Source organism: Mirounga leonina, unplaced genomic scaffold, assembly GCF_011800145.1.
Source record: "Mirounga leonina isolate KUSES-001 unplaced genomic scaffold, KU_Mleo_1.0 Mir_151, whole genome shotgun sequence".
NCBI classification, from domain to species: Eukaryota; Metazoa; Chordata; class Mammalia; order Carnivora; family Phocidae; genus Mirounga; species Mirounga leonina.
Genome location: NW_023270377.1, coordinates 58,157,886 through 58,171,067, shown reverse-complemented (window position 1 = coordinate 58,171,067; position 13,182 = coordinate 58,157,886). Strand labels below are relative to the sequence as shown.

At 43.7% G+C, this 13,182-nt stretch overlaps 1 protein-coding gene and 1 long non-coding RNA gene across 8 annotated transcripts in view; one reads left to right on the top strand and one right to left on the bottom strand.

Moving 5' to 3' along the window:
- The window catches only part of LOC118012325, a 54,372-nt gene extending 41,387 nt beyond the window's left edge, over window positions 1–12,985 (bottom strand). Inside the window, exon 1 of the long non-coding RNA XR_004679679.1 lies at window positions 12,580–12,985. This is a non-coding gene — a long non-coding RNA (uncharacterized LOC118012325). The remainder of the gene's footprint in view (window positions 1–12,579) is intronic.
- The window catches only part of RAPGEF4 (Rap guanine nucleotide exchange factor 4), a 288,792-nt gene that overhangs the window by 263,449 nt on the left and 12,161 nt on the right, over window positions 1–13,182 (top strand). For all 7 annotated transcript variants that reach the window (XM_035007755.1, XM_035007754.1, XM_035007752.1 and 4 more), the window contains 6 exons: window positions 1,350–1,475; window positions 1,889–2,067; window positions 4,988–5,078; window positions 8,622–8,672; window positions 9,477–9,564; window positions 9,977–10,041. In XM_035007755.1, the coding sequence (XP_034863646.1) occupies window positions 1,350–1,475; window positions 1,889–2,067; window positions 4,988–5,078; window positions 8,622–8,672; window positions 9,477–9,564; window positions 9,977–10,041 (600 nt within the window). The remainder of the gene's footprint in view (window positions 1–1,349; window positions 1,476–1,888; window positions 2,068–4,987; window positions 5,079–8,621; window positions 8,673–9,476; window positions 9,565–9,976; window positions 10,042–13,182) is intronic.

Below are 13,182 nucleotides of genomic sequence, written 5' to 3'. Positions count from 1 at the left end.
CCGGGCATCAGGTGTGTGTTGATGCTTCTGTCTGTCCTTCATACCCACACATGAATGCCAGCAGCTGACTGTTGATTGAGTGTCGAGAGGGACTCTCTGGTCAGGGCTAACCCTCCCTTAGACTGTAAATTTGTAGGGATCACTTACATCCTGAATGTGTCATTTCTTTTTTTTTTTTTTAAGACTTTATTTATTTATTTTACAGAGACAGAGACAGAGCATGAGCAGGGGGGGAGGAGGCAGAGGGAGAGGGAGAAGCAGACTCCCCACTGAGCAGGGAGCCCCATGTGGGGCTCAATCCCAGGCCCCTGAGATCATGACCTGAGCTGAAGGCAGATGCTTAATGACTGAGCCACCCAGGCATCCCACTGAATGTGTCATTTCTTTAGTGCCCAGAATGCAGTGAGTGTTTATGGAATGTAATGATGATGACGATGATGATGATGATGATGATGATAGAACTTGCACAATATTAGCATTTCCAACATAAATATCGAATATCCCAATGTGGCTAGCATGACTTTAGAGAAATCCTCTTTCAATCCATGGGCCTTTTGTAACTTTGGACATATATTACAGATCCATAAATGTTCATATAGTATACATAAGTTTCCAAAGTATACAAATCATTCGTTTTACTAAGGGAAGCCAAATGAGACCAGTGAGTCAGGTAGAAAGTTTTGAAAGAGAGCCTTCCGGAAAGTAGCAGAGTTTGGTTTCCTGCAGCCCTAGCCCAGAACACCGCGACCATGTGGCTATGATTTGCAGCCCAGCATCTCTCCGAGAGGAGGGATGGGCCAGTACGTGTAATGTCAGCACCCAGAGCCCTTGGTGAGCCAGTAAGCTCAGGCCGTGTGTTACGCGAGCTGGATAAGCAGCAACGTCACCACAATCACCAGCCCCCGCAACAGTAAGTGGTGCTGTGGTTAAATGTCCAAAACTGCCATCCCAGGACCTGCTCCGGAACAGCTGCAGTGGAAAATAGGAGGAAAACCTCTCCAAAGACTTCTTACACCTTTACCAGAGAAAAGGAACTGTTTCCAGGGATCTCCCGGGCCCAAGCGCAAGGGGACCTCCATAGGTCACTCCTCACCAAGTCTTATTTGCCATGGTCCACGTTTCTCAGTCAGTGAAATTGATGATAGTGATGATGATGGTGCTAAGGACGGTGCTGAAGCAAGTGAGCATTAAGAGCAAAGGTGTCTTTCTCCTCTGGATAAAACCAAAGTTTCGAGATATTCCCGAAAGCGTCTCCAGAATCCTTTACCCTCAGAAACTCCTTCAAGCATTCAGCATGAAGTACTTATCTGTTCTGAGATTCTGATATAGTTTTGCATTATTATTCATAGACTCCCTTGCCAGAGCAGGAAGGCCCAACTGTCGGAACAGTGGGAACCTTTGAACTGATGAGCTCCAAAGATTTAGCGTACCAGATGACAATCTATGATTGGGAACTCTTCAACTGTGTGCACGAGGTAAGGTGCTCGGTGGAGAGCGTGAGCAGGTACCGTTGCAACTCTGGATGAAGCCTGCCAGGTGGCTCAGCTGCAGATGTTGATGTGTGCTGCATGATGGAGACTACTTCATCATTTGTGCAAATACTGAGCTTATTAATAAGGCCTGTTACAAAGTCTTTGGGTCTTAAAGAAAAATTGTAATGATTTATAGTAGTCTTCCTGAGTATGTTAAACCAATAGTATCTCGTTGATAATTCTCTATTTAAGAAGCCCCACTGAAGCCCCCTCGCTCTGTAGTACAGCTTGAATCCTGGCTAGTGATTGGATTCACATTTGCTGACTGATGTCAACTTGTCTTGACAAATAGAGAAGCCTCGTTGGTGTTTTGATTGAGAAACAAAGAAATAAAATTGTTTTCTTTTCTTTTCTAGCTGGAGCTAATCTATCACACATTTGGAAGGCATAATTTTAAAAAGACCACAGCAAACTTGGATTTGTTCCTGAGGAGATTTAATGAAATTCAGTTTTGGGTCGTCACTGAGATTTGCCTTTGTTCCCAGCCCAGCAAGCGCGTTCAGCTCTTAAAAAAATTTATTAAGATAGCAGCCCAGTAAGTATCATTAGCTTAGGAAGAGAAAAATCTTTGAGCTGCATTTTCATTTTACTCCATTAGGCTACATCTTAAAAAATAAATAAATAAAAAGCAAGATACAGGATCTCCTTATACACAAGTAACAATGACAGGGGCTTAAGAATAACTGAACTCTTATAAAAGATTAATTTCATCTGGCTTTTGTAATACTGGACATCAGTATATAATAAATTAACATCTTACAGCATGGATGCCAGAGTCAAAATCGTGACCTCGTTTGCTCTGAACTGCCCTGGCTTTGTGCCTCCCCCAGCTTAAAGAGTCCTTCAGCAAACAAAGTTCTGTTGTAGAAAAGTTGTGTTGAGAAGGCCCTTCAAGTCAATGTCCCACATGACACCTTCAGGCCAGTAGAGGGCAGTGGAAACATGCATGTACATCGGCACATCCAACTCAGCCAGAATGAAATCAGTAAAATGCATAAATAAAGGCGAGCTAACCTGGGACATGAAAATCATCTCCATCGACATCAGAAAAAGCAAGCAACTTATAAATATTCTATTTAGTAGCACTTCATGGGAAACAATTTATTTACTGCCGGGGCCAGTTAGATTTCTCCCTGACGTGAATTTAATCTTCTCCTGCTATTTAGATATGCCTGACAACCTCCTGTTTACTTCCATGTTTTTGGTATCAACACAAGGCTAAAAATAAAATGCTAAATGTGGCCCATGGCTGGGAGACTTCTTTCTAAATGCAGGGAGCTCTCACATAGGAAGGTGGGGAGCACAAGTGACCCCAGCTAGCAATTTTCTTGGGCCAAATAGTTTAGATCCTATACAGAGTCTTGATTTCCAGAGCTAAACAAAGAAGTAAATGCTGCTTGACATTTCATATGTATCAGCTTGCCAAATGCTTCGAATTATTTTGCCAAAAATTGGAGGGTTCAACAGGATATCCAAATCCTCAGATTCAAAGGCTGGTATCTCTTAATTTAGAAAAGCTGCCTTTTTGAAAAAAGATTTGGTAAAATGTTGCTTATGAATTTCTGGTTCAAAGGATAGCCACTTTTTCTAGGAGACTGAACAGCCTTGTTCAAGGGACAGGTGCCTTCGCATATTTGGAAGGAGAGGATTATGGAAACTGTGACGATATGTGCTTTCCTGCTATAAAAAGCACATTCTCTCTTCACCTTAGCCCAGCAGTGCTAAACGCAACAAGAAGAGAATGGCAATCTGCACACCAGTGTGGGAGATCAGCAAACCTTTGGGGGCCTAATCCTGTTATTTGACAGTGGCAACTGAAAGAGTTTTGAAAGAGAGCCTTTCAAAAACTCGGGAATTTTTTTTTTAATGTTTTTGCCTTTTTATCTTTCTTCCTTCTGATTACGGGAATGAGTAGGTGGCTTTGGCCTTTGGTATAAATTGGCTTGTGTTATTTAACCTTTACAAAGCTGGTGCTGTCCTGCAGTGGAGCTGTTTGCATGGCCCTGCTGGAGAAGGCTGTAGACTCTCCTAGACCAAGGTCTACAAGAACGAGATCTACACCCAGTGTTTTTAGAGAACTTCAGCAAGTTCCATGTAAGCTCTCCGACCTGCCCAGAGCTTAAAGAAATTGGGGGTTCGAGTGCTATTATCTCCTTTTGAAGATGAGAAGACTGAGGCATGGGGATAGCTCGTGACTTACCGAGGGTGATGAAGTTAGTTGGTAACAGTGACCAGAGCAGTGACCAGAAAGGCAGGTCTGTATTCCTGCATGTCCTTCCAAGAGCACACGGACAGGACAAAGGCAAACACGCGTACATGATCATACTCCTTGCCTTCAGCCCCAGGAGGTCTCTGAAACTGCTTTCATCCCCTGACCTGAGAGCCACTGCCCCCAGCACAGCAAAGGCCTTGCTTGCTTTAGCACCAGTGGGATAAGACACCTGAAAGCTTCTCTGAAATCGATATTCCTCTTTCCACACAGACCATTTAAGAATCACTCATTGTTTCCTCTGCAAAGAAGACACGGGCAGCAAAAACAACAATTTCATTAGCCTTTCGCAAAACTGTTCATCCAAACAGGATTTAATTCTGATGCAGTTGACTTAGATAACCATATTGATTTGGGGTAAAGGATTTGCACTTTTTGCAAAATTAATTCTTTCCCTTTTCGAGGAACAGGTATGAAGAAGTTGGGGATTCCCTTCTTTTTTCTTTCTTTTTTTTTTTTTTTAAGTTAAATCAAGTACCTGGGCTAAATATTGCCATTCTAATAAGAATCTTTGATCTTCTTCCATAACATTCTTATTCCCAAATATATATTCATGAAGGCTAATAGTTGCCTTAGTACACATTCAAAGTGATCAGCCTCATCGACATCAGTAAAACACAGAGACAATAAGGTTACTTTTTGGTCAACTGTTTAGGTTCTTTGTCAGCTTCATAGGGATCATGACTTGTAAGTTGGTATTTCTCAACAAATCAGAAGCATTCTCATGGCAGGCAGACGTTTCGGTGGCTGCAGCAGTCGGACTTCCTCGTTCCCTCTCAGTCTGACAGAGGAGGTGCCCAGCCTCTGGCTCAATGTCCAAAAGTCTTTAACGACATTTTGCTTCCCTCTCTTATCCCATGAGCTGTTTCCTTCCAGGTTCAACAAGGCTTTTAGGAAGCTCTGAGATCATCCTAACAATCCCTAGGGTAGGGGTCTTTAAATTCCTTCTCAAAACCTGAACCTAGATAGCCGGAACCATCACCTTTCTAAAATTACCGTGGGAAGTCAGATGGCTGAACGTGGTCACCCAAGTGGAACTTACACAGTGCATTAAATCTATCATTGCCTGTTCTCGTAACGAGTCCTGACGAATATTAATGACTATCAGAAAATAGAACTCTAATTTTTTTTTTTAATCGCACTCAAAAGTGGCATTTTACTCAGCCATGTGCTTCTTGTGTTTCAGCTGTAAGGAGTACAAAAATCTGAATTCCTTTTTTGCCATCGTCATGGGACTAAGTAATGTTGCTGTGAGCCGCTTGGCGCTCACATGGGAGGTAAGCTTCAGCTGAGATCCAGCTGTGACTTTTGCCTTAAGAATAAAAACACAGGCTCACCAGTGAGCTTTTTTAATAGAAATATCACTCACACTGGTATAACAATGGAAAAGGTGGGACACTTTGAGGGAAGTGACCTGTCTTCTTTTTCCAGTTGCCTGAGAGTGTGAATTTAAAAAGATATTGTCCTTTCATGGGTGGGGGGAGCTTGTGGGGGGTCTCAGCTTGGTCTATTCAAGGTAAATAATAATAATACATCTAGTTCCTAGGTAAAACATGAATCGACAACATTGGTTGGATGATTTCAAAGGTTTTGCTCATGGATTCTGGTGTTTTCTGGAATGTCTGCTTATTGCCTTATCTGTAATTAAGAGAGGACAGAAGATCCATTTTTATCCAAGTAGTCATTTTGCTCCAGGGAAAATTAGCCAGAAGGCCAACTGTTTGGCCCAGCTGAGTACTAAGTATCTCTTAACCACCTGGCCGACCTCTCTGTGTATGGAGGAACAAGAGTTGGCTAATATTCAGGTTGGGGCAAAAGTAATGCAGGTGTGTTGTGGATTTCTGGAGCAAGTATCATTAGTGGTTTGTTGACAGTTGGTTATTTGTGCTAAACATCTTCATTTTTCATCAGCTAAGTACTCAAAATGTGCCCGACCCCTTACATGTGGTATATAGTTGAAGAAATACTAATCTCTCATGGAACATACACACAAAAATAGACTCTTACTAAAAATAAAAAAGTATGTGTAAGTGGGACACAAAAAGAGGTCAAGGAGTAGATAACAGAGACTTAATTTGCAAGAGTGCTTTAAAAAGGCACCAAAGGCAGATGTTTGCATCTCTAAATATTTTCCTTAAAACATTTCCTTCCCCGCTTCCCTCTTGAAACTGTTTCCTTTCTCTGTCCCTCCTAAATATTTCCATTGTTTATAGGACAGGTCCTCACAAGTTCTTCTGTCTTGGGTTTCTCTTAAAATTCCAGGCAGGTGCAGCACACAGCAGCTCATCCCCTGAATATAGGAATGAGGGAATTGGTGAGGCCTGCGGGCCACACCGCTGTATCACCTTCCAGCTGGTAAACAGACGGAGTTAGGGCTGCCACGAGATCGAAGCAAGGAAGCCATAGAGCAGGCTCCCCTGTCTTGTAGCCCAAGGCTCCTGGGATCTCTGGAAACCTAGGGTTCCCTCGCAGAGAGTCTGCCTTCCCCAGCCTGTTTCCAGCTTCTAATGCCCCCCCAGAGTCCAAATGATTTGGTGGGGAAGATCAAAGAAGGTATAAGGCCTTAGCATGAGGGGGGTACTATCAGAGTCTCCTTTCTTGGTCTAAAGAGAAAAATTGGAGGCTGCTTAGGGGGCAGGAGGGTGCAGTCCGCAGAAGGAGAGAGTTAACTGACCAGTCGTTCATTTTCACGGGGACTGTGAAGAAGCACATCAGTCTGCGAGCTACTGTTCTCATCCTTACATGTTGCTGAAAGAGAAGATGAACCTCTCCTCATTTATAAGTCTCTATTCTTTAAGGTGAAATGTAATTATATCATCCTGTAGGAAGCGCTTTCATTCGTAAGCATTTTTGATTTGGGTTTCTCAACCTGTACTTGCGGAGAACCTCCCGGGCTACCCAACGGCTCGGGCGGAGAGCAGGAGGGCCCGGACGTGAACAGGGTGAGAAATGCTGCCCGACCTCCCGGAACTACAGAACACACGTGAAACTGTCAGTGAACAAAACGGGGGGAAAGTTAAACCGCATGGCAAAGGCAATGGTTCAGCCTGGGAATGAAAGACCAATCTGACATCAAGCAAGTGGGAGTAAAATCCTGGAGCGGTTTCTTGGCCTTGGCAGCGTTAACACTGCGGGCAGGATAATTCTTCATTATGGGGCTGTCCCGTGTAGCTTAGCAGCCTCCCTGGCCTCCACCTACTATCTATCAGTAGCACCTCTCTGCTCCACCGCAGTTGTGACAATAAAAAATGTCTGCAGACATCACCAAATGTCCCCTGGTGGATGTGGGGTCAGGGTTGCAAAATTAACCCCAGTTGAGAACCATCTCTCTGGAAGCACTGTGTTACATAGATTATAGTATTAAGACCCATAAAAATTTGGATTACTGTATGCCGTCCTGCCTTTGACCCAAAAGCCAGCTAAGTAAAGAAAGAGAGGTAGAGTGACAGATCTAACCAAAAATGTAATTCACTTGTAATTTTTAAAGTGGTCTATGTCCATGGCAAGTTATCGTCTAATGAGGTGATTTGGATACTACGTGTGGACTGAGATCCTTGCATCCCTGGATGCCCATCCCGGCTCTCATCCCTTTGGACTTTGCCTCTGAGCAAGGATATCATCTTTCCCCGAAACCTAACTTGAAAAGCAGTACTAGGAAAATGAGCTTGGAGGACATGCGGGAGACTAGTCCTAGAAACAAAATCAGATTTTTTACAGATTTTAAATGGGAATATGACAAACTAATTCAGACATGAGAGAGAAGGAAGAGAGAGGCGCTCTTCTGTGAGTACAGAGACCTAATTGGTGAATCCGTTGTTGCCAGTAGACTTACGTGCGGGAAGCAGAGCTGAGCTGGGAATCTCTGAGGCCTAGGACTCGCTCAAAGCTTCCACAGTCTCGGGAGCAGAGACGCATCACGCCGCTCTGCCTTGGTGTGGCCTATCAGAAGAGAACAGTTCAGGATTTCTAAGATCTCAGGACCTAAGCAAAGAGAGAACCAATAGATTGAAAGGTGGCTTGATAATGGCCGACTGGCGTTGGTATGTGGGTACAGCCAGCAGCGCTGAATCAGGAACCACAGCGGTAGAACCGTCTGTGTTCCTATGACAGCAGGGTGGAGAAATAACGTGGGGAGATGCTTGTGTGGAAAAGCATAGAGCATGTGAGAGAGGGGTAGAAAGGAGGCAGGTGATGCGAATTCCAGAGGCTCGACCGTCATCAGCTGTGCGACTTGGGGCAAGTCACAAACTGTGAGACCTAATTTCTTCCATCTATAAAACACAGGTTTAATCTATTCAAATAAATATTTATGGAGCAGTGACTACGTACCTGACACTCGTCCAGGCACTGGGGATAAAGAAACACAACTGATAAAAATTTCTATTCTTGTGCAGTTTACATTGTAAGGTTAAAGGAGGATTGAATAGGTAGTTTCTAAAACTTGTAATCCTACTATTCTCTGGTCTGAAGTCCTAATTGTGGGAATCAGAGAGTTTAAAAGGTGTGGGAGGAGGTAATTCCAAACCACTTGTGGTCTGAGAATGCAGTCCTCTGTATGAATAATTAGAAAACATTATAAAAACAGTAAGACCAAAGCATCTGTAGTTAACTTTTGTTTCAACAAAGTTAAGAGTTTTAAAAGGTAAGTTCTTTATATTCCAGATGATGCTCAAATGCTAAGACAGATTACAGCCTGGCCTTTTTTAGAGATGTTTGATTAAGAGCCGAAGAAATACATTTCCCCTAGTAATGGTAACACATGATACATATCTAGGTATCGAATCTGACATGTGAGTGTGGCATTTTCGTTTCATTAACAGAAACTGCCAAGCAAGTTCAAGAAGTTCTATGCGGAGTTTGAAAGTTTAATGGTAAGTGACAGTGACTCCTTTATTCTGTTCACTGTCTGCATTAATCTAATTTCTGATTAGCTGAATTGAAGTTCTCATTTCAGAAATTTTACCTGTCCTTGTATGACTTTAAGAAGTTTATGATCCCGTTTTAGTGCTGCTAAAACAAGCATGTCTGACTAATGAACGGCACCCTCAGGAGCTAACTTAAAGAGGACTTATGTCCCACATAAGGTCAATTTGTGTAACTAAGAAAAGCAGTGTAATAGGATCCTTTCCGCCTAGTACAGGTGGGCTCTGGGTTGGAAGCTGTATTTTCCTTGCCTTGCCAAAATTACTGTTCCCCATTGGCTGGGAGGTATTCACAGACAGAAGTGAGTGGGAGCTGGTAGGAATGATGGGATGGTTTCAGAGAGGGCACAGGGGGTTGGCGGGGCAAGGCGGAGAGGAGCAGGCGGAGTCAGAACTCCCAGGAAAGAGGCGGTGCTTCGGGGGGACGTGTTCCCAGGAAGGAGGTGGTGCTTCGGGGGGGGGGATCTTGTGGAGGGGGGCGGTTTTACACGTGTTTGCTTGCAAAGGGAATCTCTCCCCTCAATCCCTGCAGGCAGATCTCCCTCTCAAGCAAAAAAAGGAAACAAAAAGCAAATAATTTTCATGTCAGACGGGAAGTTGTTTTAAAACAAAAATCAATTTAACTACCTTTCTCTTATAGCTACAGTTCGTTGAAAACTATCTGGGGGGTAACAAGTCTAGGTGGGTTAGGAAGTAGAGGGGGTGGGATGTGTGTCGTTAATCATTAACCAGCATCTCTCTGTTTCTCTAAAGGATCCTTCTAGAAACCACAGAGCCTACAGGCTGACAGTAGCTAAGCTGGAGCCTCCTCTCATCCCCTTCATGCCTTTGCTCATTAAAGGTAATTCTAAGGAAACGCACAGGTCAAGCCAGGAAGGAATGTGTGGGGAAGAAAATGAACAAGAGCCTAATCAGGCTGAGCTCTTTGGAAAAAATGGTCCCCTCCTTCCCCCTTCTTCATCACCTCCTCTCCCCCTTGACTTTTTGGAAAGGGTTGGGAAGATTTATCAGAGGAGCAAGGATCTATGAATTGGAAGACTTGATGGTGAAACAGAGGGTTAGTTTGGAAATTTTACTAATCTCAGGTAAAATGCTTTCAAAAGTTAAACACCCAATATAAAAGGAACTATTATCAGCTTTTTTCACCTGCAGTGTTATGCAAATCCTCCAGCATAATCTAATGGTGCTATTGTGGTTTCTTGGTATGACATATTTCTGTTAGTAATTAGAATGTGACTTTTATTTCTGTGCAGATATGACATTTACTCATGAGGGGAACAAGACGTTCATTGACAATCTAGTAAACTTCGAAAAAATGGTACGTACGATATTATAACCTTAACCACAATGTTGTTTTCTTTAAAATAAAATCTGCATTTGTACTGATAAAGGAAATACTTTCCATATATGGCGCCACGTTAAAAAGGTAGTTACGCATAAAGGAGTTTTGAAAGATTTGGTTCAAATTGGCTACCTATTTTAGTCTGTCAGTTCTCTTTTGTAAAAGTGAGTGGTATTTGTGCCTCAGCTCACAGCAGCTGCTAGCTTTTATGCTGTGTGCTTGGTCCTGGGCTGCCTGTTGCTAAAATGCACGAATGTTCCAGAGTGACTTCCATGTTGTTGTTTTGTTGTAAGGTTCCTAGAGCTAGACTTCCCCAGGATGCCTTTGAGTTGTTTATCTGCTGGGCCTGACTTTAGTGCATGTAGGTAAAAGGCAACTCCACTGCAGATCCTTTTTACGGAGTATTCACCTAAATGTATAAATAAATAAAGTTTGCCCAAGTTCAGAGAAGGAACTTGGGACTCTTCATAACCAAAAACAAATTTTTAAAAAGTAACAGATGGGGCGCCTGGGTGGCTCAGATGGTTAAGCGTCTGCCTTCGGCTCAGGTCATGATCTCAGGGTCCTGGGATCGAGTCCCGCATCGGGCTCTCTGCTCCTTGGGAGCCTGCTTCTCCCTCTGCCTCTCTCTCTCTCTCTGTCTCTCATGAATAAATAAATAAAATCTTTAAAATAAATAAATAAATAAAAATAAATAAATAAAAAGTAACAGATGTGGAACTGGCATATATTTGGTAGTTTGCAGCTCCCCTCATCAAGAAAAAGCTGTGGGGGCGCCTGGGTGGCTCAGTCACTAGGCGTCTGCCTTTGGCTCGGGTCACGATCCCAGAGTCCTGGGATCGAGCCCCACATCGGGCTCCCTGCTCAGCGGGAAGCCTGCTTCTCCCTCTCCTGCGCCCCCTGCTTGTGTTCCCTCTCTCGCTGTGTCTCTCTCTGTCAAATAAATAAATTCTTTTTTTTTTTAAGATTTTATTTATTTGTTTATTCATGAGAGACAGAGAGAGAGAGAGGCAGAGGGAGAAGCAGGCTTCCCGCGGAGCAGGGAGCCCGATGCGGGACTCGATCCCAGAACCCTGGGATCATGACCTGAGCCGAAGGCAGACACTTAACCATCTGAGCCACCCAGGCGCCCTCAAATAAATAAATTCTTAAAAAAAAAAGAAAAAGCTGTGATGTGGCAGGAGTTACTTTGCCATTTATTTTCTTATGTTCTGTGAAGCAATAAAGCAGGTCATGCCAAAACCTATCTTTAGCTACACAGTGCAAGTTCATGGAATGCTCCATTGTCATCTAAATCCTCTGGCTGAGGCCTGGATGGCTGGGGTGTTACAGTGTTATCTCTGTGTGGGTAAACATCTGCCCTGGGTTATGGTTTGCAGTGGGGAATATGGATCTGCAGGAAAAGCTCAGGACTGGGAGTTCAGGAAACATGAGGCTTGGTTCTCAGCTTCATTCCTTTGTAGCGATCTCTTAACTTCTCTGTGGGTCAGTTTCCCCAACAGAAAATGGGGGTCCTGCCTGCTCCATCTATGTCTGGAGATTGTTGATCAATCCAGAGTATATAAGTATTCCTTTAAGCCATACGTAGTGCTACAGAATTCTTCTCAGAAAATGGTTCTTCTACTTGTTTCTTGAAATTCAGCTGGTATACACAACTCCAGGAGAGCTAGAAACATCCTGCAGTGATCTGTAAGGATCACACCATCCAGCTTTGGGAATGAGCTTAATGCAAGCCCGGCCTGGTGAAGAAGTCCAGCGATTGCTGGGGAATTGGTTTCCATGCCTTAAGCTTGTTAGGAAAGAGCATAGGAGTCCACACTCTTCAAAGACACCCTGTGCTAGAGGGCAAATATTTCCTCAGCAGTGTTCCCCTCCAGGGGCAGAATACGAGCATCTCTAATACTGTCAGTTTAATAATGCTTTTTTGATCAAAGTAAAAAAACATTCTTTGTTCACTTATTAGTATGGAGAATTAAACATATTTCCCTGATGTCTCAAAACCTGTTTTCCAGAAATGAAAGATTTAGCAAATAGGTAAAGAACCTTCCAGATCACTTATGCAGAAATGCAGACTAAGGGATAGCTAAGCCAACTATTTGACTATAAAATATACATGTGCACAGAGGCGTAGAAGGCAGAGTTTCCTAAAGAGTTGACTGAGCTTTAGAACTTTTGATCATTAAAGTGAACAGAACAGGACAAACAAGATAGCAAAAATATCTGTCAAGGAGAATGAAAGTTGTTTCCTCTGGGCTTTTAGATCTTGGTGTGGCATCCATAACCTTCAAAGGAAGAGTCGTATCTGATGGCTGCTGAGAGAGTTCCCCTCCCCCATTTCTCCACTCCATGCCCACAGCAGTGGGCTCTTACACGCCTCACTGTGAGGAGAGACCCTTCACACCCTACTTCTCACACCCCACTCTCAGAAAGATTACACTTTAACTTAAAAGCAACTGAACGGCTGAGATAGCAGTTCCGCTGTGATAGCAGAAACCTGAATTAACAATGGCTTACCCAAGCTCAGTATATTTCTTTGCCATGTGAATGTCCGAGCGAGTGTGGTGGCTCCCGAAGCGGTCGAGGTTCCAGGCTTCTCCTCTCTTGCCGTTTCTCCATCCACACGGTTCACGATGGCAGACCACCGTCACGCCATGTCAGGTGGAGGGAAGGGAAGGGGAGAGGGAGAAGGCGAGGACACGCTTCTGCCCTATAAGGACGTGACCCGGAGTGGCACTCACCATTTGGTTCACGTTTGACTGGCCAGAAACTTAGTCACATGAAAGGAAAGTTAGGACATGTGGCCCTTATTTGGGGTATCCACATACCCCACTAAAAATTAGGGCATTCTACTACTATGAAAGAGAAGAGAGAAAGGATGCTGAAAGAGAACTGTTAACGCTCCCCCCTCCAGCAACTGTAAACTTCATTTCATTTGGTAAGTCACACCGTGAGAAAGTTTAATTTCACGATTGCCTTTTTGTGAGTTCGATGTTACTGGAAAATGACATGGAATTTCAAAAAGACTTGATTGTGCTTTTTAAACCTGGCTTGGACCGACCTGGCACTTGTCAGCTTTCCAACCTTCTCTCCCCGCAAACGAGCCCACGCCCCGCCCCC